The sequence below is a fragment of the Salmo trutta genome, chromosome 28 (genome assembly GCF_901001165.1).
Source record: "Salmo trutta chromosome 28, fSalTru1.1, whole genome shotgun sequence".
NCBI lineage: Eukaryota > Metazoa > Chordata > Actinopteri > Salmoniformes > Salmonidae > Salmo > Salmo trutta.
Window position 1 is genome coordinate 29,889,648 of NC_042984.1, and position 25,439 is coordinate 29,915,086.

Below are 25,439 nucleotides of genomic sequence, written 5' to 3' on the forward strand. Positions count from 1 at the left end.
ACTTTTGACCAGAGCCTTATGGCCTTGTGGGCCCTGGTCAACAGTAGTGCACTAGAAAGAGAATAGGGTGCCATTTGGGACGCACACTTGATAAACTCTCACAGAGGGGCGGTAGGTTGCTACTGTGCACAGAACATTCCCTGCTGTCAGTCACGTTCCAGCTGTTCACTAGGAAACGATACACAAAATGTATCATTTGACCAAATATTTATGAAGAGGTCATCACTTCATGGAGTCTGTGAAGGAAGAAACCACATGGAAGAGTGGAAAGCAAGTTAGGTCCAAAAAAACGGATTTTCCCCAATGGCTCATCTTACCCCTACAGACTAGAGAGAGATGCCCTGCAGACAGCATGTGGAATCAATCAGCACTCTCTCTCTCCACTTGAACACAGTGTTTCAACACAAACAAATGGAGAACAAGTCACACCTCTAAGCGAAAAAGCGGTGTTTTGGGGCGGCTACCTTCACTGTACTCATACAAAACACTTAGTATTCTTTGTGTGGTTACTTCCATTACCTACCTTCATTTGACTCACATACAGTGCAGGAGTTATTGTTTCATTCAACTAAAGTTAGAGAATAACATAGAAAGAGATTCGTGCAGAGTTCCTCTGTTACATTCATCTACACTGAAAATGAGAGAGAGGGGAGAGCGGCAGAGCAGCCTCAAATCCGGGCCCTATCAGTACTCCTGGCCTCTATTATCTGAGTGTATCCTTTCTCACACACAGAAGAGGCCTGTTCTCTAGACCTTGACAAGCAAAACACCACTCCCTTTCTCACAAACCAGTGGGACAATAAGTTCCACTGTTCCACAGGACTTTGGGGAATATCAGGCTGTTGCCAGGGCCACAATATGCCATGTCCAACTCTTATGAGTATCTGTCAAGCCACTGGTAAAGTCATTTCATTGTTATTATTAACATACTAATGTACCTCCTGCTAACAGCTCCCCCAACTTCCCTGACAGGATTGCCTCGATCAGGACAGAGCCATCCATCTTTAAACTCCCTAGCTGTGGAGGAGCTCTGCATGGGAAAGTGCTCAAACTAAACCATAGGCATTCTGTAACGGTATTCACCCCTGACAGGCAGGCTTCATTTTAACGCCCTCCTCTCAGACATCCTCCCTCCATGTTGATATTCTGTGACACGCTAGCAGATTCCACTTTACAGCAGGAACACATCAGGTTTCAGCACTTTAATTACTAAACGCCTCAAAATGTGTCTCTCTGTCAAACCCGGGCTAAAGCCCATATAGAGCGAGAGCTCTTTATTTATGCATAGTCACTTTACCTGTAAGGTTCTGCTTTTCTTTTCTTAGTCAACCTTGTGTTCATTTTCTTTGTGTTCTGGAACGTAGCCCTGTTTCTTTGTGTTCTGGAACGTAGCCCTGTTTCTTTGTGTTCTGGAACGTAGCCCTGTTTCTTTGTGTTCTGGAACGTAGTCCTGTTTCTTTGTGTTCTGGAACGTAGCCCTGTTTCTTTGTGTTCTGGAACGTAGCCCTGTTTCTTTGTGTTCTGGAACGTAGCCCTGTTTCTTTGTGTTCTGGAACGTAGTCCTGTTTCTTTGTGTTCTGGAACGTAGTCCTGTTTCTTTGTGTTCTGGAACGTAGCCCTGTTTCTTTGTGTTCTGGAACGTAGTCCTGTTTCTTTGTGTTCTGGAACGTAGCCCTGTTTCTTTGTGTTCTGGAACGTAGCACTGTTTCTTTGTGTTCTGGAACGTAGCCCTGTTTCTTTGTGTTCTGGAACGTAGCACTGTTTCTTTGTGTTCTGGAACGTAGCCCTGTTTCTTTGTGTTCTGGAACGTAGTCCTGTTTCTTTGTGTTCTGGAACGTAGCCCTGTTTCTTTGTGTTCTGGAACGTAGTCCTGTTTCTTTGTGTTCTGGAACGTAGCCCTGTTTCTTTGTGTTCTGGAACGTAGCCCTGTTTCTTTGTGTTCTGGAACGTAGCCCTGTTTCTTTGTGTTCTGGAACGTAGCACTGTTTCTTTGTGTTCTGGAACGTAGCCCTGTTTCTTTGTGTTCTGGAACGTAGCCCTGTTTCTTTGTGTTCTGGAACGTAGCCCTGTTTCTTTGTGTTCTGGAACGTAGCCCTGTTTCTTTGTGTTCTGGAGCGTAGCCCTGTTTCTTTGTGTTCTGGAACGTAGCCCTGTTTCTTTGTGTTTTGGAACGTAGCCCTGTTTCTTTGTGTTCTGGAACGTAGCCCTGTTTCTTTGTGTTCTGGAACGTAGCCCTGTTTCTTTGTGTTCTGGAACGTAGCCCTGTTTCTTTGTGTTCTGGAACGTAGCCCTGTTTCTTTGTGTTCTGGAACGTAGCACTGTTTCTTTGTGTTCTGGAACGTAGCCCTGTTTCTTTGTGTTCTGGAACGTAGCCCTGTTTCTTTGTGTTCTGGAACGTAGCCCTGTTTCTTTGTGTTCTGGAACGTAGCACTGTTTCTTTGTGTTCTGGAACGTAGCCCTGTTTCTTTGTGTTCTGGAACGTAGCCCTGTTTCTTTGTGTTCTGGAACGTAGCCCTGTTTCTTTGTGTTCTGGAACGTAGCCCTGTTTCTTTGTGTTCTGGAACGTAGCACTGTTTCTTTGTGTTCTGGAACGTAGCCCTGTTTCTTTGTGTTCTGGAACGTAGCCCTGTTTCTTTGTGTTCTGGAACGTAGCCCTGTTTCTTTGTGTTCTGGAACGTAGCCCTGTTTCTTTGTGTTCTGGAACGTAGCACTGTTTCTTTGTGGTCTGGAACGTAGCCCTGTTTCTTTGTGTTCTGGAACGTAGCCCTGTTTCTTTGTGTTCTGGAACGTAGCCCGGTCTTTCATTTTTGTTAATTGACTTCACCTGTGTTCGTTTCTCACCTGGTTTCATCAGCTCCTTATTTAGTTCAGTTCTTTCTGTTAGTATAGTTGTGAGGTATTGTTTTTGACTGCCTGCCTGTGTTTGACCATTGCCTGCCTGTGTTTGACCATTGCCTGCCTGTGTTTGACCATTGCCTGCCTGAGTTTGACCATTGCCTACCTGTGTTTGACCATTGCCTACCTGTGTTTGACCATTGCCTACCTGTGTTTGACCATTGCCTGCCTGTGTTTGACCATTGCCTGCCTGTGTTTGACCATTGCCTACCTGTGTTTGACCATTGCCTGCCTGTGTTTGACCATTGCCTACCTGTGTTTGACCATTGCCTACCTGTGTTTGACCATTGCCTGCCTGTGACCACGATTCCTGCCTTCTGCTGAAGGCTTAATAAATATCTGCTGCGCTCTGCGCGTGACTCTACACCTTTTTCTCCCTGAGTATTCATTACATTACCTCAACCTATATGTACATATTACCTCAATTACCTCGACGAACCTGTGACCCTGCACATTGACTCTGTACCAGTACTCCCTGTATATAGCCTCGCTACTGTTATTTTACTGTAGCTCTTTAATTTTTTGTTATTTTTCTATTAATTTTTTTTTACTTAACACTTTACTTAAAACTGCATTGTTGGTTAAGGGCTCGTAAGTAAGAATTTCACTGTAAGGTCTACACCTGTTGTATTCAGTGCATGTGACAAATACAATTTGATTTGATTTGAGAGCTCCCATTAGATGTACCATAAGGGTGCACTAATGAGTGACATAGTCTAAGTCTCCCTTAAACAAGTGGAGAGAAGTAATGAGCATGGCAGTGTGCTAGCTACTCATTCAGAGTGTGTGTCTGGACAACATGGAACATCCAGTTAAAGGGTCAGGGTCAATCCATACCTTGGTTTTATTAGGAACAGAACCTCCCCTGTCACTACTTAGGGAGGCTGCTCTTACTCCTGGGGAAACAGTGAAGTCATGCCAGTCAAAATAGAAGGGACAGCTTGTGTGGGGGAGAGAGAGCAGCTGGTTTTCACATCCCGCTAGGCTTCAGAGTGCAGACTGTCATGTGCCATTCTGTTTAGGTGTTGTACTGTACTGAAATTATACGGTAGGGTGGCAGTTTCTGTATCATGTCAGCGATGTGAGTTTGGCTTAACATGGGGGGAAGTGGTTGCTAGTTGTGGTGACTGGTGAGTGTATCTTACTCTGAATGTTGGGGCTGTAGGGGTCCTCAATGTGGATGGCAGGGTCCAGAACTCTGTAGATCGCCTGGAGGAAGAAGAGGGACAGGACAGGTGGTTGAATGCCATTTTAATGTGTGTATACAACTGTAGTAAACTAGTGAGCACAACACATTGAAAATACATATTTTCAATGTCTATTCAAACAAAATTGTATTTTCAACCAAAAATAAGTATTTTCAACATCTTTCCAATGTCTTGTGGTCTAAGGGAAGAGGGATTTATCCCTAGCCAATCAGACTCACCTCTCCCTCTGTGGACGGCTCGATGTCAGAGTAGCGCGACTCACAGATGACGTCGTCAACTTTGCGCAGGGGTCCCTTGGATACCCCGGGGAAGATCGAGGCACAGTCGTAGGCAAAGTAGCGGTACACCTGCCAGTTACGTCCAAAATCTGCCGATCGCTCAATCACCATGGCTGCTGGGCGAAACGTCTGTGTGCCAGGAGAGGGGTGTGATATGTGACATGTGTAGTTGCTCATTTGAAGACACAGAACATTTGACACACTGTTTAAGGCAGGGGTCTCCAACAGGTTGATCATGAGCTACCACCTATGAGTAGCTCGTCAAACAATTCTGAAAGCACATGCAATTTTCACGTGTTCCACCACAAACTGTCATAAACAAATCTCACAAGTATCCCGACACCGCGAGCTCCCAGCTACTACCTAACCAACTGAGCATTGACATTATCCCACCCCTGGTTAGCCACTATTGGCTTAAAAAGACAAACCTAACACAATATCTGCCAATTAATTTCCAGCAATATTGCCTCTTTCTGTCTGTGTGGTGCAGGAGTTTGTCCATCACTCCATGTGTAGCCAGTTGATATGATAACTAACTTGTGGGTTGACAGAAATGGAAAAAAGGGGAATTAGACAAAAAAAAAAGTATTCTGATGTGATTTAAGCATTGACATCAACTCAGAACATCCAATTTCGCTGTTTCTCTATGAATAACTGTAATGAAAAACCAAACAAAACATCATTTGGGGGGGGAAAACAATTTTGGGAAAAAATAACCGATTTTATAGGGCCCCCTTAGTTGTTTATTAACCATTATTTTACCAGGTATATTGACAGAAAACACAGTGCACGACTTTCTCTTGTACACTAAAGACCCGTAGCTCGTGACATGTTTCATTTTTTAAGTAGCTCTCATGGTAGAAAAAGTTGGAGACCCCTGGTCTAAGGTTTACTAAGTGCTCTGTGTCTAACCTTGAAGATCATGATAAGATGAGTAAAATGGAATTCTGCCTCAAGGTCCAGCTGAATGAAGACATCAGGCTTTCCTGAAGACAAAACGAGAGGGATGGAGGAAGAGAGGGAGAGAGAGAGAGAAAGGATGAGAGAGGGCATGTCAATCTTTATGTTGTTGCTATTGAATCTAAAATGTATGCACTCAATCAACCTGTCAATCTGTCTGTTACAGGAAATGCAAACCCATGTTTTCACCAGTGATAACTCAACTACCAGCTGTGAGGGAAACCCCTGTCTGTCCCTTGGCTTGAGTAATGGCATCTGAACAGGAAAAACCATTCTCGTCTTGGCTGGAGATGTGGTCGTCAACATGGGTAATCCCACACACTTCCTGAGCATGATCCATCCTTAAGAACCACTTGAGTTGGTCCATTATTAACAATGAATTGGTAGAGAAAAAGTCTTAAGTTCCAATAGTAGTGTAGGGGGTTCTGCCTTATGCTCAGGGAGCATGTCCCCTTCTAGCAGTTGGAACATTTAACTGCTACAGCATATAAATAACATAATAACCACAGTAAAAAGTCCCATCAGAAATGTCTATATGCCACAACGTAGTTCAAAGGGAAATCTCTGAAAACACCCAAAACACATGCTCATAAAGCCAAGTGCTTTGAGGATCCTTTCCCCCATCTCCAAATGTAGTCTGAAGTGAACACAAACAGCAGGAAGACAACAGTAAAATCCATAACTCAGCACATGAAAAAACGAGAGAGGTAATGACAGAGTACATCTTCCGGGTTGGCACCTCAACATTAACATCACTAGCTATCTACCCCTCAGGCAGGCTGTGGTGTGGTGTGATGGGAGCCAGGCCTGTGGAAAAGTAACACAATAAAATCAAAAAAGTCTCTGGAGATAACAGAGAGAGAGTCTCACAAATCTTCTGAAGATTCATACAATGATAAACCAACCTGACGCACATATAGTGTAAATACACACAGAGACACACTAGTGAGTAAGAGGTCAAACTTGATTCCGGACATTGGGTCTGTGAGTCTGTGCTGTAGGCTGTGAACCATAACCTGCACTCCTTAATGAAAGGCTAATCAAGGAAGGAAACGGAGGCAGAGGAAACAGAGGCAGAGGAAAGGAGAGGCAGGGTATGCTAGAGCCAAGGAGTCAAGTTGGAGGAGAGGGAGAGAAAGAGAGGGAGAATGAGGAGGAGAGAGAAGGAAAGAGAGAGAAAGGGCAAAGAAAGGGAAAGAGAGATAGAACTGTAGAGTGGGAGAGGGGACACACCAAATAGTTACATTTTTGTTTCTCCCATCACTGCTGTTGTGAGGCTTGGCTAACGGAGAGCAATTAGTAACTGGTACACTCCACTAACGGAACCAACCCACTCGCACATCCTTCTAGTAGCCTACTTGGTACCACTTCAAACAGAGTAGAATTGGCCCGAGCTGCTCTACAGAACAGTGGATAAGGTACCCACCCAACCTAGCCTTTCACTCCAAGCCCTTAAGGAACTAAGTGAAGGAAGGGGCCTCACACCAGAGGGACACAGGGACAGTGGTCTACACACATGTAGGACAAGCAGCCCACTGTGCTCCATGTCACATACTCTAAAGCCCTGCTAGAAACACCATGGAGACCGGGAGTAAAAATAGTGACTGTTTCCTGTCCCCCACCTCTCAGTGTTCGACATAGAGTACAGGCAGTGCTATACTGGTCCACAGTAGTCAATCACTCAGAAATAGACCTGAAATGGGACTTTTGTTTGCAGTGATGTGGGCTCTGTATTAACAATGAAGGGGAATTGCTCAGCTGGTGTCTTGAAATCCATTCTCCAAATCTCATTTTCTATCCCTCCCTCAATGTACACCCTCTCACTCTTTCTCTCCGGCTCCCACTCTTCCTCTGACCCCTTCCCTCCCTCCCCACCCTCCTTTCCTCTCTTCTCTTTCTCGTTCCTCCCTTTGTTGGTGTGCCAGGGTACAGCCTGCTCTGTTATTATCCCCATACAAACAGCTGTGGGCCTGTGGCTGGTCTGGGTCTGGTCCAGGCAGAGGCTACTACAGAGTACAGAGGGTGATTTAGTGTGATGGAGGCCGTGGACCTCTGGGCTTTGAAGGCCCTTCAGAACAGAGCTACCAGAACTCACTGTAATGACGCACTGTGGCTTCCAGGATCGTCGGCCCCATCTCTCTCCCCCATATCTCACCCTCTCACTACTGCTTCCTTTTATGCTCCACTCATGGTCTCTCCCTCTTCCACTCCCCCTCTCTTTCTCGGTCTCTGAACAGACCTGTTATTAATAGTAGTAACCAAGATTAGGCCTCTAATAATACGGCTGATATGGATTCTGTATGAGTTCATACCACTGACAGCTGCATGTTGGGGGTATGTCATGTAACCGAAGGCAGGGGCACAAGTAGAGGACAAATCTGTTTTAACACTGCTTCTCATAAAATCAAAGGTTCGCTATTTAAACATGGATATAATTGCAACCTCTATGAACGCAATCTCAATTCTCACCATTCTCTGACTGCCACCATGACTTCTTGCGGTGTGGTTTGAACGTGGTGATGACGTTCTCAATGCGGTGACTGATGGTGTTGTAGACAGGATCATATGGGCGGCGAGAGTCACACTGGAAACATTTCTTCTCATCCTACAGGGGTCAGAGGTGACACAGGTCAGAGGTCAAACAGAAGCTCAGGACAGAGGGAGGTAGGGGGAGTGAGAGGATGTTAGAGACCCACACACACACACACACACACACACACACACACACACACCTGTAAGTGACTGACGATGCAGTAGGGGTCTTTCTTCCTGGAGCCGCATGTAGATGATGCCTTCAGGCTCTTCTCACGGCCCACCAACAGGTCTCCTGTTGCCGGGTAACAGCTGCCATGGGTACAGCCGTGGGCGTGGTCTGGCTCCCGGGCGGTGGCATATGCCAGGGCTGGAGAATAGAGGAGGGAGAGGAGGTTAAGGAAAGGAAACAACATCACAGCTGGGCGGTGTTATTGCAGAGTCACTTAGAGTGAAGAAAGAAAGACGATGGTTTCGCTAGACAGATCACTCCTCTGTCTTAGAAAACAAATCTCTCTCTCTCTCTCTCTTTCTACGACATTACCACAAACTCTAATCAGTACAGGAAAAGGACATCAAGAGAGGAAGTAAGCCTACGTTTTAATCCTGAGACCAAAACAGAGCCCAACTAAAGCTGCTGCTAGCCCACCTGCAGCTCAACAGTCAATGTTTAATTAAAAGGAGTAACAATGTTGAAAAAACACTAAGAGAGATGATCTTTTGGGTGAATATGTTAGCAGTGCCTCTCTCTCCTGTAGTCCAAAACGGTTGACCTGACATGGGGCCCTACAGCCGCTAAATCTGGAAATGAACCCAAAGGTCAACTAGGAGGTCAACGAGGCCAGGTTCTGACAGCACAGCAGAAAAGTATGTGTGCATGGGTGTGTGTGTGTGTGTGTGTGTGTGTGCACGTGCGTGTGAGCATGTGAGCTTGTGTGTGTCTTTTTGTGTTAGTTTGTGTGGGTGTGCCTGTGCATGCATTTTCGTGTGCGTGTGACTCGATGGATGAACTGTGTGTGGGGTGTTTGAAAATAGCCCAACAGTCGTCAAGCAGTCCAGTCAACATCCTGAAATATATTCCTAGTGAAGCGTCAGTGGGACAGGGAGACGCTCAGTCTAAAGAGCAGGGCCAGGGAGGGGGTCTGACAGGGTCTTACTGAGAGGCTCTTTCTGTCTGTCTGTCTGTCTGTCTGTCTGTCTGTCTGTCTGTCTGTCTGTCTGTCTGTCTGTCTGTCTGTCTACAACAGGTCCTTCTAAGGCACTCTATGGATACAGGAAGCAAAAACATGCAACACAAACAGAAATAAATATGTACACGATGAATCAACATTCAGTATTCTGCTGCATATTACGATTTTAGGACAGCTTTGGATTGTGAGTGTCCTAGGAAAAGTCCTGAGGAGATTTCACAGAGACGATCAACAAAAACATGACACTCTCTAGAGGAAACCTGTGTTTGCCTGGCATACAGACAAGTCTCACACTGGTACCACTGCCAGGCACCGAACACACACACACACCACAGTGATACACTTGGCATTCAGTCAACACATAATAATGACTGCACCTTCGAAAATGTCTTGATCATATGTTTCCTATGCCAACAGTGCATTTGTGTACACAGACAATGATGGGAATATGTTAAACACTTTTCTTTGAGTAAGGATATCACCTCAACACGGAGGACATGTTATCTGAATGCTGTAGTAATGTTATCTCAGTTCCCTTTCCTGTTGCCAGGAAACCTCTGTGGTAAATCAAGCTAGGCCTGTGTAATTATGCTGTAACCCAAAAAATCTGCCCTCAACAATTACTTAGCAAATTAACAATAGAAGAACAGAAGAACAGAGACCAAACTAAATGGCCTGAGACATAACTGCACAGGAAACTTTTCCTTCTTTTTCTGAAAAGGCTATAGTCTTCGGTCGTGAGGGGTATATAGAGAGGAGGGGAGAGAGAGATAAGAAACAGAGTGAGATGTGAAAAGAAAAAGGAAGAGAGGGAGAGAGAGATGGAGTGGGAGAGAGAGAGGGAGAGAGAGAGAGGGAGAAGGAGAAGGAGAGGGAGAGAGAGAGAGAGAAGGAGAAGGAGAGGGAGAGAGATAGAGAGAGAAGGAGAAGGAGAGGGAGAGAGATAGAGATAGAGAGAGAAGGAGAAGGAGAGGGAGAGAGATAGAGATAGAGAGAGAAGGAGAAGGAGAGGGAGAGAGATAGAGAGAGAGGGAGAGATGGAGAGAAAGCCGATGTATAAATACAAAGCCTCTGTAGTGACATAGCAACTTGATATCTATTTTGGTCGTTGGCACACACTCAAAGGTGTGTGTATAGTCTGTAAAGAGCGGCGATGGAAGGGGGGGGGGCAGAGAGGGCTGAGGTACAGACTATAATTTCAGGGCCTCTCCTAAACTATTTTATCTTGTCTCTGTCTTGTCTGTCTCTGTTGGAGAGCTTTCACAGGCATCCTATACCCCTGTCCCAGTCTCTGGACAGAGGCTGAGGGAGTTGACATCACAGTCCCCCCAGAACACAACAAGATTGGCTCACCAGGTTATATATAGTTATAACATCAGTCAACTGAAAGTATTTTTTTCATTTCAGTATTTATTTCTGTTATTTTGATCAAAGCACAACGTGTGAGAAGAGAACCTGTAACCCTATTTGATGATTAACCACCCTCTTTCTGTCAAGTAAGTCATATGGAAATTGGTTTGAACAAATTACATTCCCACTTGATGCTTTAATAACGAGCATATTTGGAATGTTTGATTTCAACCAGAGAGGATGGAAAGGGATGGTTGACTAAGCAGCAGTGTGGCCATCTCATCTCAGCAGCTCTCTCTTACTCTCTGCCATTCTCTCCTCTTACCCATACATGGACAGGCAGTGAGGAATGCAGGCTGATCAGCTGAGAGGGGGGCGTACCTCCGAGCTAATAAAGCCTAGCCTAGCCACAGACCAGGATAGGTTTTTATTAGCTTAGCCACAGAACAGGAGTTGTATTAGCCTAGCCACATACCAGTAGAGGTTGTATTAGCCTAGCCACATACCAGGATAGGTTGTATCAGCCTAGCCACAGACCAGGAGAGGTTGTATTAGCCTAGCCACATACCAGGATAGGTTGTATTAGCCTAGCAACATACCAGGATAGGTTGTATTAGCCTAGCCACATACCAGTAGAGGTTGTATTAGCCTAGCAACATACCAGGATAGGTTGTACTAGCCTAGCCACATACCAGGAGAGATTGTATTAGCCTAGCCACATACCAGGAGAGGTTGTATTAGCCTAGCCACATACCAGGAGAGGTTGTATTAGCCTAGCCACATACCAGGAGAGGTTGTATTAGCCTAGCCACATACCAGGAGATTGCACAAGTGAGCTTAGCCACAAACAGTATATTCTTTTGTACAAGTCAACTGTTGAAAGTAATGCTAACAAGAAGAAACATCCTCCCCTTTTTAGCAGAAATAAAGAGATCAAATCCATTAAATGTGCTCTAAACTGACCATCATGATAAATCTCAGTCAACATGCTGTTCCATTATGAGTGATTCTCTCCTCTGCCCTGGGCTATGACTGGAACTCCACTGCACTATACACTACTGATGTGGTTTATTATGTGTATAATAATAGTTCTTTCCATCTCTTCCCAAAACAAGTGTAATGAGTTTGGATTGGACAGCTCCCAGCATCCTCTCTGTTCTGCATTCAGCCTTGCCAAGGCTAATCTCCCTGTAATGGCCTGGACCACTACACAAAGAGAGGGGGCTTTTCTCTTACCCCCTCTCCCCCTCACTGCCTCTCTCTCACTATTCTCTCCCTCAATCTCTCGATTCTCTCTCTTGATTTTTCATTCAACCTCCCTCTCCCTTTCTTCTCCCATTGTCTCGCTCTCTCTATTTTCTCTGTCTTTCTCTCTCTCTCTGTGTCTGTCAGTGTGGTATATACTGTACTATAAGCATCTATGTGAAACCACACTGCCTGTTCTAGCACACTCTGGAGAGATGGGATTAACACTGCTGTGCCTGTCAGCTTTGTTACACCGCTGTGTCTGTCAGCTTTGTTACACCGCTGTGTCTGTCAGCTTTGTTACACAGCTGTGTCTGTCAGCTTTGTTACACTGCTGTGCCTGTCAGCTTTGTTACACAGCTGTGCCTGTCAGCTTTGTTACACTGCTGTGCCTGTCAGCTTTGTTACACCGCTGTGCCTGTCAGCTTTGTTACACAGCTGTGCCTGTCAGCTTTGTTACACCGCTGTGTCTGTCAGCTTTGTTACACCGCTGTGCCTGTCAGCTTTGTTACACCGCTGTGCCTGTCAGCTTTGTTACACCGCTGTGCCTGTCAGCTTTGTTACACTGCTGTGCCTGTCAGCTTTGTTACACTGCTGTGCCTGTCAGCTTTGTTACACTGCTGTGCCTGTCAGCTTTGTTACACTGCTGTGCCTGTCAGCTTTGTTACACAGCTGTGCCTGTCAGCTTTGTTACACAGCTGTGCCTGTCAGCTTTCTTACACAGCTGTCTGCCACCGAGTCACTTTCTTCTGTTTCTTCTACTTTTCCTCAACTTTCAATAAAGATGTTTGCCACTTTGTTTTCAAAGGAAGACTTAGGTGGAGGATTGTAAAAAATGAGACCTCCAGTCATTGTCCCCCATAGTGAGAGGAACAGGGACCTGACATGTCACTGCTTTGTGTTAGGAAAGAGACAGGAGGGATGGCGATGTGACATCAAGACAACACATTCCAATCTGACTGGGTGACAGAGACGAGAAAGAGTCTGCTCTCAGCAACTTCCTAGGAGTAAACACTGGAACCAATCATGAAGACAAACACACTCGCATTCAGTACACAAATACACAGACACTCATAGAAGATTAAAGGGAGATTTTTACCGCCAAAAAAAGGAGAGCTTTGGAGATGATGCTACTGTACATCTAGAACACTTGCTTTTAGGAGAGTTGATGGCAGCAATTTGAGCTTTTGGAGCACCTTGCATGGGACGTGAGGAAACAGAATCAGAATAGCACTGCAGACAGACAAACATCCCTGCATGGCATACAGTACCTGACTGTGAGTGTGTGTTTGAGAACACAGATAAGTATAGAACTGGCCCAGGGCAAACTGGCCTCCACAGGGCAGGAGAAAGTCAACAGCCTTTTATTTTTAAACCCTCCTGCTAATTAGTTTACATTCGCTCTATCCTCCTTTCTTTCCCTCCTCTCTCTCTCTCTCTCTCTCTCTGGTCTCTTCTAATGATCCGTCTACTCCCACATCCAGAGAAGGGTGACTCTCTGCTCCTTCTCCTCCTCCCTTCCAGCATGGAATTCTGGATACAACAGGTGTAAACCTTAGAGTGAAATGCTTACTTACAAGCCCTTAACCAACAATGACGTTTTAAGAAAATACCCCCCCCCACACAAAAAAGTAAGAGATAAGAATAACAAATAATTAAAGCGCAGCAGTAAATAACAATAGCGGGGCTATATACAGGGGGTACCGGAACAGAGTCAATCTGCAGGGGCACCAGTGTCGAGGTAATTGAGGTAATATGTACATGTAGGTAGAGTTATTAAAGTGACTATGCATAGATAATAACATAGAGTAGCAACAGCGTAGAAGGGGGGGCAATGCAAATAGTCTGGGTAGCCATTTGATTAGCTGTTCAGGAGTCTTATGGCTTGGGGGTAGAAGCTGTTTAGAAGCCTCTTGGACCTAGACTTGGTGCTCCGGAACCGCTTGCCAAGCGGTAGCAGAGGGAACAGTCTATGACTAGGGTGGCTGGGCCTTCCTCTGACACCGCCACAGTAATGTACTGGGCCGTACGCACTACCCTCTGTAGTGCCTTGCGGTCTGAGGACGAGCAGTTGCCATACCAGGCAGTGATGCAACAAGTCATGATGCTCTCGATGGTGCAGCTGTAAAACCTTTTTAGGATGAGGACCCATGCCATATCTTTTCAGTCTCCTGAGGGGGAATAGGTTTTGTCGTGCCCTCTTCATGACTGTCTAGGTGTGCTTGGACCATGTTAGTTTGTTGGTGATGTGGACGCCAAGGAACTTGAAGCTCTCAACCTGCTCCACTACCGCCCCGTCAATGAGAATGGGGGGGTGCTTGGTCCTCCTTTTCCTGTAGTCCACAATCATCTCCTTTGTCTTGATCATGTTAAGGGAGAGGTTGTTGTCCTGGTACCACACGGTCAGGTCCCTATAGGCTGTGTCATCGTTGTTGGTGATCAGGCCTACCAATGTTGTGTCATCAGCAAACTTAATGATGGTGTTGGAGTCGTGCCTGGCCGTGCAGTCATGAGTGAACAGGGAGTACAGGAGGGGACTGAGCACGCACCCATGAGGGGCCGTCGTGTTGAGGATCAGCGTGGTGGATGTGTTGTTACCTATCCTTACCACCTGGGGGCGGCCCGTCAGGAAGTCCAGGATCCAGTTGCAGAGGGAGGTGTTTAGTCCCAGGGTCCTTAGCTTAGTGATGAGCTTTGAGGGAACTATGGTGTTGAACGCTGAGCTGTCGTCAATGAATAGCATTTTCACATAGCTGTTCCTTTTGTCCAGGTGTGAAAGGGCAGTGTGGAGTGCAATAGAGATTGCATCATCTGTGGATCTGTTGGTGCGGTATGCAAATTGGAGTGGGTCTAGGGTTTCTGGGATAATGGTGTTGATGTGAGCCATTACCAGCCTATCAAAGCATTTCATGGCTACAGACGTGAGTGCTACAGGTCGGTAGTCATTTAGGCAGGTTATCTTAGTGTTCTTGGGCTCAGGGACTATGGTGGTCTGCCTGAAACATGTTGATATTACGGACTCAGACAGGGAGAGGTCGAAAATGTCAGTGAAGACACTTGCCAGTTGGTCAGCGCATGCTCGGAGTACACGTCCTGGTAATCCATCTGGCCCTGCGGCCTTGTGAATGTTGACCTGTTTAAAGGTCTTACACCGGCTGTGGAGAGCATGATCACACAGTCGTCCAGAACAGCTGATGATCTCATGCATGTTTCAGTGTTACTTGCCTCGAAGCGAGCATAGCTCGGGCCCCTGGGCAGCTCTTGGCTGTGCTTCCCTTTGTACTGTAGTCTGTAATAGTTTGCAAGCCCTGCCACATCTGATGTGCGTCGGAGCTGGTGTATAACGATTCGATCTTAGTCCTGTATTGACGCTTTGCCGGTTTGATGGTTCATCGGAGGGCATAGGGGGATATCTTATAAGCTTCTGTGTTAGAGTCCCGCTCCTTGAAAGCGACAGCTCTACCCTTTAGCTCAGTGCAAATGTTGCCTGTAATCCATGGCTTCTGGTTGGGGTATGTACGTACGGTCACTGTGGGGACGACGTCCTCGATGCACTTATTGATAAATCCAGTGACTGATGTGGTGTACTCCTCAATGCCATCGGAAGAATCCCAGAACATATTCCAGTCAGTAAAACAGTCCTGTAGATTAGCATCTGCTTCACATGACCACTTTTTTATAGACCGAGTCACTGGTGCTTCCTGCTTTAATTTTTGCATGTAAGCAGGAATCAGGAGGATAGAATTATGGTCAGATTTGCCAAATGGAGTGCGAGGGAGAGCTTAGTACACATCTCTGTGTGTGGAGTAAAGGTGGTCTCGAATTTTTTAACATGCTGATAGAAATGAGGTAAAACTGATTTAAGTTTCCCTGCATTAAAGTCCCTGGCCACTAAGAGCGCCGCCTCTGGATGAGCATTTTCCTGTTTGCTTATGGCAGTATACAGCTCATTGAGCGTGGTTTTAGTGCCAGCATCGGTCTGTGATGGTATGTAGACAGCTAAGAAAATACAGATGAAGACTCTCTAGGTAGATAGGGTGGTCTACAGCTTATCATGAGATACTCTACCTCAGGTGAGCAAAACCTTGAGACTTCCTTAGATATCGTGCACCAGCTGTTGTTTACATATATGCATAGGCCCCCGCCCCATGTCTTACCAGAGGCTGCTGTTCTATACTGCCGATAGTGTATAACCCGCCAGCTGTATGTTCTTAATGTCGTCGTTCAGCCACGACTCGGTGAAACATAAGATATTACAGTTTTTAATGTCCCATTGGTAGGATATACGTGCTTTCAGTTCGTCCCATTTATTTTCCAGCGATTGAAGGTTAGCTAGCAGGACAGAAGGCAAAGGCAGATTAGCCACTCGTCGCCTGATCCTAACAAGGCACCCTGATCTTTTTCCGCAAAAATCTCAGTTTCCTTCTCCAGCAAATGATGGGGACCTGGGCCTGGTCGGGTGTCTGTAGTATATCCCTCCCGTCCGACTCATTGAAGAAAACTTTTCGTCCGATTTGAGGTGAGTGATCGCAGTTCTGATGCCCAGAAGCTCTTTTCGGTCATCAGAGATGGTAGCAGCAACATTATGTACAAAACAAGTTACAAACAAAGCGGAAAAACAAACAAAATAGCATAGTTGGTTAAGAGCCGATAAGACGGCAGCCATCCCCTCCAGCGCCATCATCTCACTGCAGATCGTGATTCCCCAGGGGAGGGGAGAGGTGTCACAGGCAGGCAGGCAGATTGGCTGAGCGAGGATGGAAAACAAAACTCCCGTGGGGCCCTCGTTGCCACGGTGCTGTGCTGAAAGAGCCTGCCTCGTTACTTACCCAGCTGTAAGAATAACTACGCCTGCCACTGAGAAGCATCTGCTCCTGCTGGGTGTAAAACACTCTGGTACTTCCACCTCGGGAAAAAGTCGAGGACCACCAGACAGGTGGGCATGAGAGACCAATGCTGGATACACAGCTGTTGCCCATGGTCTGGCTGCCCCAGTTCCATTCCCAGAACCTGATATAACATAAAGCCCAAGCCCCAGGTCTCTGACTCCAGTCTCCAGAGTCCTATGACTGCCCCAGACCCATGCCATACCGCTTATCCCCTATGGTACTCCCAGGTCCCAGACCTACTCCCAGGCACCAGCCCCTGGCCATGTTGCTGAGTCAAACTCTAAGGCGCAGTCAGACACACATGTGCAGCAGATGTTGGGTGCAGCCAGCCAGTCAAGTGGCTGTGGGTTTGATTTACATACTGATTACTGCGCTTGGTTTGCCTCCTCACCAGCTGGAGTGACCGAATGGAGATTCAGTCAACATCTCCATTGGATCCATTGGACCGAGCAGATGTGAACATGAGCTAATTACACTCACACAAATGTGTTTCTACTTAGAAAGTACATAGGGGATTTGTAATTTTGTTATACTCCAAGTGTACTCCAGTCTCCTGATACATTTTATCAGGGAGACAATCAAAGACTTTTGTGTAAATCTGTCTGGTATTTAAATTGATTTCCTGTACAATCTTTGAATAACTATGGGATTAGATAAAGTCTGTTATGTTCTGTTCAGTGTGTGTGTGTGTGTACTGTACATCTGAGCCTGAACATAACTCCGTTCATATGTGTGACAGTAGGAAGCCATTTCTCTTTCCCCTTCAGTTGAACCAAGACGAACAGCTGGCCCTTCCTATGCCTTGGGACACAGAGGAATGCGGCAGGTAGCCTAGTGGTTAGAGCATTGGACTAGTAACCGAAAGGTTGCAAGATTGAATCCCCGAGCTGACAAGGTAAAAATCTGGCAGTTAACCAACTGTTCCTAGGCCGTCATTGAAAATAAGAATTTGTTCTTAACTAACATGCCTAGTTAAATAAAGCTAAAATAAAAAAACAGTGGAATGACCTGGGTAAGGCAGGTGTCTGACATCCAGAACGCCAGACCATTCCTCCCATTTCTGTCCAGGTATTCCCAGAGTGTCACGTCCTGACCATAGAAAGCTTTTATTTTCTATGGTAGAGTAGGCCAGGGCATGACAGTTTTTTTCTAGTTGTTATTTTCTATGTGGGGTTCTAGTTTAGTTTTTCTATGTTTAGGTGATTGGAGTGATTCTCAATTAGAGGCAGCTGGTAATCGTTGTCTCTAATTGGGGATCATACTTAAGTAGCTTGTTTTTCACTGGGGGGTTATGGGATATTGCTTATGTTTAGTTGTATTATAGTCACGGTTCGTCTATTCTTTATTTGTTTTGTATTTGCATTACGTTTCACTTTATAATAAATTATGTGGAACGCTACTCACGCTGCGCCTTGGTCCGATCATTTTTATGACGAACGTGACAGAATATCCCATCCGACCAGGACCAAGCAGCGTGACCAGGTGAAGGAGTCCTGGACTTGGGAGGAGATTCTGGATGGGAAGGGATCCTGGACTTGGGAAGAAATCCTGGCAGGAAAGGATCGCCTTCCATGGTGGGAGACGCAAGCGGTGAAGGAAGGACAGTGACGACGACAGGGTTCGCAGCCACGACACAAGCATAAGAAGCAACCTCAAAATATTTTGGGGGGGGGCACATGGGTTGGTCGGCGAGGCCGAGGGGCGAGTCGGGGAGCGAAGAGGAATATTGGGGTGAGTCAGAGTTTGTTGAGGAGTTATTGGATAAATTGGAGGAGAGTGAATGGAGGGGAGATTTAGAGACTTTTGAGGAATTGTTGGATAAATTGGAGGAGAGTGAAGAGAGAGAGAGCTGTTGGTTTGGCGTAGTATGCATGGCATTTGCCCTGAGGAGCGTGTTAGTCGTTCAATGCCACCTGTGTCAGCTTCCCGTACTCGTCCTGAGAAGCGTGTTAAATTTCCGGTACAATTGAGGCCGGCTATACGCACCAGGTCTCCAGTGCGCCTTTACAGCCCAGTACGTCCTGTGTCACCTCCTCGTACTCTCCCTGACGTTTGTGTCCCTAGTCCGGTATGTCCTGTGCCTGCTCCTCGCACTCGCCTTGAAGTGCGTGTTCCCAGTCAGGAATGTCCTGTGCCTCCTCCTCGCACTCTCCCTGAGGTGCGTGTCACTAGTCCGGTGCCACCTGTACCGGTCTCACGCATCAGGCCTCTAGTGCGCCTCCCTAGTCTAGTACATCCTGTGCCTGCTCCTCGCACTCGCCCTGAAGTGCGTGTCACCAGTAAGGTATGTCCTGTGCCTTCCTCCTCGCACTTTCCCTGAGGTGCGTGTTTTTAGTCCAGTGCCACCTGTACCGGTCTCACGCATCAGTTCTCTAATGCGCCTCCCTAGTCTAGTACGTCCTGTGCCTGCTCCTCGCACCCGCCCTGAAGTGCATGTTCCCAGTCAGGTATGTCATGTGCCTCCTCCTCGCACTCTCCCTGAGGTGCGTGTCACTAGTCCGGTGCCACCTATACCGGTCTCACGCATCAGGCCTCTAGTGCGCCTCCCCAGTCTAGTACGTCCTGTGCCTGCTCCTCGCACTCGCCCTGAAGTGTGTGTCACCAGTCTGGTGCCACCTGTCCCGGCTCCACGCACTAGGCCTCCAGTGCGCCTGCCCAGTCCGGTGACAGTCTCCAGTCCAGAGCTTCCGGCGACAGTCTCCAGTCCAGAGCTTCCGGCGACAGTCCCCAGTCCAGAGCTTCCGGCGACAGTTCCCAGTCCAGAGCTTCCAGCGACAGTTCCCAGTCCAGAGCTTCCAGCGACAGTTCCCAGTCCAGAGCTTCCGGCGACAGTTTCACAGTCCGGAACCTCCAACGACGGTCCACAGTCCGGAACCTCCTGAGACGGCCCACAGTCCGGAAACTCCTGAGACGGCCCACAGTCCGGAACCTCCTGAGACGGCCCACAGTCCGGAACCTCCTGAGACGGCCCACAGTCCGGAACCTCCTGAGACGGCCCACAGTCCGGAACCTCCTGAGACGGCCCACGGTCCGGAACCTCCTGAGACGGCCCGCGGTCCGGAACCTCCTGAGAGGGCACGCGGTCCAGAGCCTCCTGAGAGGGCTCGCGGTCCAGAGCCTCCTGAGAGGGCTCGCGGTCCGGAGCCTCCAGCGGCGGTCTGCGGTCCAGAGTCTCCAGCGACGGTCTGCGGTCCAGAGTCTCCAGCGACGGTCTGCGGTCCAGCGTTTCCAGCGACGGTCTGCGGTCCAGAGTCTCCAGCGACGGTCTGCGGTCCAGAGTCTCCAGCGACGGTCGGCGGTCCAGAACCTCCAGCGACGGTCGGCGGTCCAGAGCTTCCACCGATGATGGCGGATTCGCAGGATGAGAGGGTTCGTCGTCCTGCACCAGAGCTGCCTCCTATGCTGGCGGATAAGCAGGATGAGAGGGTTCTTCGTCCCGCACAAGAACCGCCTCTGATGCAGGAGGATCCGCGGGATGAGGTTCTTCGTCCTGCACCAGAACCGCATCCTATTCTGGCGGATCCACAGGAGGAGAGGGTTCTTCGTCCTGCACCAGAGCCGCCACCGACACTAGACACCCACCCACCCTAACCCTCCCTTTTTTTTGTTGTTTCAGGTTTTGCGTTCAGAGTCTACACCTTTGGGGGGGGGGTGGGGGTACTGCCCCGTCCTGACCATAGAAAGCTTTTATTTTCTATGGTAGAGTAGGTCAGGGCGTGACAGGGTTTTTTTCTAGTTGTTATTTTCTATGTGGGGTTCTAGTTTAGTTTTTCTATGTTTAGGTGATTGGTGTGATTCCCAATTAAAGGCAGCTGGTAATCGTTGTCTCTAATTGGGGATCACACTTAAGTAGCTTGTTTTTCACTGGGGGGTTATGGGATATTGTTTATGTTTAGTTGTATTATAGTCACGGTTCGTTTATTCTTTATTTGTTTTGTATTTGCATTATGTTTCACTTTATAATAAATTATGTGGAACGCTACTCACGCTGCGCCTTGGTCCGATCATTTTTATGACTAACGTGAGACAGTGAGATGAGTAATGGAGCAGGGAAGACCTAAGAGATCTCACTTCCAGACGACTGGAACATACAGTGCCTTCAGAAAGCATTCAGACCCCTTGACTTTTTCCACCTTTTGTTATGTTTACAGCCTTATTCTAAAATGGACCAAAAAATATATACACTACCGTTCAAAAGTTTGGGGTCACTTAGAAATGTCCTTGTTTTTGAAAGAAAAGCAAATTTTTTGTCCATTAAAATAACATAAAATTGATCAGAAATACAGTGTAGACATTGTAAATGTTGTTTATGACTATTGTAGCTGGAAATGGCTGATTTCTAATGGAATATCTACATAGGCATACAGAGGCCCATTATCAGCAACCATCCCTCCTGTGTTCTAATGGCACGTTGTGTTAGCTAATCCAGGTTTATCATTTTAAAAGGCTAATTGATCATTAGAAAACCATTTTGCAATTATGTTAGCACAGATGAAAACTGTTGTTCTACTTTAAGGAAACAATAAAACTGGCCTTCTTTAGACTAGTTGGGTATCAGTATTTGTGGGTTCGATTACAGGCTCAAAATGGCCAGAAACAAAGAACTTTCTTCTGAAACTCGTCAGTCTATTCTTGTTCTGAGAAATGATGGCTATTCCATGCGAGAAATTGCAAAGAAACTGAAGATCTCGTACAATGCTGTGTACTACTCCCTTCACAGAACATCGCAAACTGGCTCTGACCAGAATAGAAAGAGGAGTGGGAGGCCCCAGTGCATAACTGGGCAAGAGGACAAGTACACTAGAGTGATTAGTTTGAGAAACAGACGCCTCACAAGTCCTCAACTGGCAGCTTCTTTAAAAAGTACCCGCAAAAAGTCTCAACGTCAACAGTCTCAACGTCAACAGTCTCAACGTCAACAGTGTCATGATGTGCCCTGGGGGGAGGATCATAGCCCCCCCACCTCTCTCTTTCTCTAGAGTTTATGACAGTCGTAAATACTCTGCTTCTGGGTCTGTAGTATTGAGATTGGAATGTGTGATTGTGGGACACAGATCAATCTACACACAATACCCCATAATGACAAAGCGAAAACAGGTTTTTAGAAAGTATTCAGAACCTTTGCTATGAGACTCGAAATTGAGCTCAGGTGCATCCTGTTTCCATTGATCATCCTTGAGATGTTTCTACAACTTGATTGGAGTCCACCTGTGGTAAAGTCAATTGATTGGACATGATTTGGAAAGGCACACACCTGTCAATATAAGGTCCCACAATTGGCAGTGTATGTCAGAGCAAAAACCAAGCCATGAGGTTGAAGGAATTGTCCGTAGAGCTCCGAGACAGGGTTGTGTCGAGGCACAGATCTGGGAAGGGTACAAAAAGCTTTGAAGGTCCCCAAGAACACAGTGGCCTCCATCATTCTTAAATTAAAGAAGTTTGGAACCACCAAGACTCTTCCTAGAGCTGGACGCCCGGCCAAACTGAGCAATCGGGGGAGGACCTTTGTCAGGGAGGTGACCAAGAACTCCATGGTCACGCTGACAGAGCTCTACAGTTCCTCTGTGGAGATGGGAGAAACTTCCAGAAGGACAACCATCTCTGCAGCACTCCACCAATCAGGCCTTTATGGTAGAGTGGCCAGACAAAGCCACTCCTCAGCAAAAGGCACCTAAAGACTCTCAGACAATGAGAAACAAGATTCTCTGGTTTGATGAAACCAAGATTGAACTCTTTGGCCTAAATGCCAAGCGTCACTTTGGAGGAAACCTGGCATCATCCCTACGGTGAAGCATGGTGGTGGCAACATCATGTTGTGGGGATGTTTTTCAGTGGCAGGGACTGGGAGACTAGTCAGGATCAAGGCAAAGATGAACAAGCAAAGTACAGAGAAATCCTTGATGAAAACCTGCTCCAGAGCACTCAGGACCTCAGACTAGGGCGAAGGTTCACCTTCCAACAGGACAACTACCTTAAGTACACAGCCAAGACAACACAGGAGTGGCTTCGGAACAAGTCTCTGAATGTATTTGAGTGGCCCAGCCAGAGCCTGTACTTGAACCCGATCGAGCATCTCTGGAGAGACCTGAAAATAGCTGTGCAGCAATGCACCCCATCCAACCTGATATAGCTTGAGAGGATCTGCAGAGAAGAATGGGAGAAACTCCCCAAATACAGGTGTGCCAAGCTTGTAGCGTCATACCCAAGAAGACTCGAGGCTGTAATCGCTGCCAAAGGTGCTTCAACAAAGTACTGAGTAAAGGGTCTGAATACTTATGTAAATGTGATATTTCAGTTTTTAATTTTGTATAAATTAGCAAACATTTCTAAAATCCAGTTTTTGCTTTGTCATTTAATAAATTTTAGAATAAGGCTGTAACCAAACAAAAGGTGGAAAAAGTCAAGGGGTCTGAATACTTTCCGAAGGCACTGTACCTTTAGCCAATAGGGGAAGACATTCACCTTCTGGCCCCTTGTTCACAATTTCACATAAACCAAATCCACATGTAATGCCAAAGTAAGCAAGCCAACCCAACACTCCCTATGGGGGTATCTTTAAATCAGTCAATTACAGGTGAGCACTGACCTGTCTTTTTATGACCACACATAGAGCTCATCTGGGTTTAAAGGTGAGTGGTTTTACGAGGCAGCCGTCTGTCCCTATGATTATAACTGGGGCAGTGGAGACTGGAGACTGTGCAGGGAGAGGGAGGGCGGTGTTAGAGGGACTTTGGTTGACTGACCATCCTCCTCAGGCACCATGCAATGAACTTCATGGCCACTCTTAAAGCGGCAATCAGCAGTAGATATATACTGTGTGTGTATATATATATATATATATATATATATATATATGTATATATATATATATATATATATATATATATATACAGTTGAAGTCGGAAGTTTACATACACTTAGGTTGGAGTCATTAAAACTCGTTTTTCAACCACTCCACAAATGTCTTGTAAACAAACTATAGTTTTGGCAAGTCGGCTAGGACATCTACTTTGTGCATGACACAATACATTTTTCCAACAATTGTTTACAGACAGATTATTTCACTTATAATTCACTGTATCACAATTCCAGTGGGTCAGAATTTTACATACACTAAGTTGACTGTGCCTTTAAACAGCTTGGAAAATTCCAGAAAATTATGTCATGACATTAGAAGCTTCTGATAGGCTAATTTACATCATTTGAGTCAATTGGAGGTGTACCTGTGGATGTATTTCAAGGCCTACCTTCAAACTCAGTGCCTCTTTGCTTGACATCATGGGAAAATCAAAAGAAATCAGCCAAGACCTTTGGAAAAAAATTGAAGACCTCCAAAAGTCTGGTTCATCCTTGGGAGCAATTTACAAACGCCTGAAGGTGCCAGGTTTATCTATACAAACAATAGTACGCAAGTATAAACACCATGGGACCACGCAGCCGTTTTAACGCTCAGGAAGGAGACGCGTTCTGTCTCCTTGAGATGAACGTACTTTAGTGCGAAAAGTACAAATCAATCCCAGAACAACAGCAAAGGACCTTGTGAAGATGCTGGAGGAAACAGGTATATGTCCACAGTAAAATGAGTCCTATATCGACATAACCTGAAAGGCTGCTTAGCAAGAAAGAAGCCACTGCTCCAAAACCGCCATAAAAAAAGCCAGACTATGGTTTGCAACGGCACATGGGGACAAAGATCGTACTTTTTGGAGAAATGTCCTCTGGTCTGATGAAATAAAAATAGAACTGTTCGGCCATAATGACCATCGTTATGTTTGGAGAAAAAAGGGGGACGCTTGGAAGCCGAAGAACACCATCCCAACCGTGACGCACGGGGGTGGCAGCATCATGTTGTGGGGCTGCTTTGCTGCAGGAGGGACTGGTGCCCTTCACAAAATAGATGGCAACATGAGAAAGGAAAATTATTTTGATATATTGAAGCAACATCTCAAGACATCAGTCAGGAAGTTATAGCTTGGTCTCAAATGGGTCTTCCAAATGGACAATGACCCCAAGCATACTTCCAAAGTTGTGGCAAAATGGCTTAAGGACAACAAAACCAAGGTATTGGAGTGGCCATCACAAAGCCCTGACCTCAATCCTATAGAAAATTTGTGGGCAGAACTGAAAAAGTGTGTGCGAGCAAGGAGGCCTACAAACTTGACTCAGTTACACCAGCTCTGTCAGGAGGAATGGGCCAAAATTCACCCAACTTATTGAAGCTTGTGGAAGGCTACCCAAAATGTTTGACCCAAGTTAAACAATTTAAAGGCAATGCTACCAAATACTAATTGAGTGTATGTAAACTTCTGACCCACTGGGAATGTGATGAAAGAAATAAAAGATTAAATAAATAATTCTCTCTACTGTTATTCTGACATTTCACATTCTTAAAATAAAGTGGTGATCCTAACTGAGCTAAAACAGGGAATTTTTACTAAGATTAAATTTCAGGAATTGTGAAAAACTTAGTTTAAATGTATTTGGCTAAGGTTTATTTAAACTTCTGACATCAACTGTTTTTATACACACACTATATTTACAAATGTATGTGGACACCCCTTCAAATTAGTGGATTTGGCTATTTCAGCCACACCCATTGCTGATAGGTGTATAAAATCGAGCACACAGCCATGCAATCTCCATAGACAAACATTGGCAGTAGAATGACCTTACTAAAGATCTCAGTGACTTTCAACATGGCACCGTCATAGGATGCCACCTTTCCAACAAGTCAGTTTCTGCCCTGCTAGAGGTGCCCAGGTCAACTGTAAGTGGTGTTATGTTGAAGTGGAAACGTCTAGGAGCAACAACGGCTTAGCCGTGAAGTGGTAGGCTACACAAGCTCACAAAATGGAACTGCCAGGTTCTGAAGTGCGTAGCTCATAAAAATTG

At 46.2% G+C, this 25,439-nt stretch overlaps 1 protein-coding gene across 2 annotated transcripts in view; it reads right to left on the reverse strand.

The window, feature by feature from the left end:
* The window catches only part of lamb2 (laminin, beta 2 (laminin S)), a 51,626-nt gene that overhangs the window by 20,900 nt on the left and 5,287 nt on the right, over nt 1–25,439 (reverse strand). For both annotated transcript variants that reach the window (XM_029719549.1, XM_029719550.1), the window contains exons 3-7: nt 8,074–8,243; nt 7,811–7,946; nt 5,294–5,367; nt 4,322–4,510; nt 4,041–4,104 (exon numbers count right to left, since the gene is read on the reverse strand). In XM_029719549.1, coding sequence (XP_029575409.1) covers nt 4,041–4,104; nt 4,322–4,510; nt 5,294–5,367; nt 7,811–7,946; nt 8,074–8,243 — 633 coding nt within the window. The remainder of the gene's footprint in view (nt 1–4,040; nt 4,105–4,321; nt 4,511–5,293; nt 5,368–7,810; nt 7,947–8,073; nt 8,244–25,439) is intronic.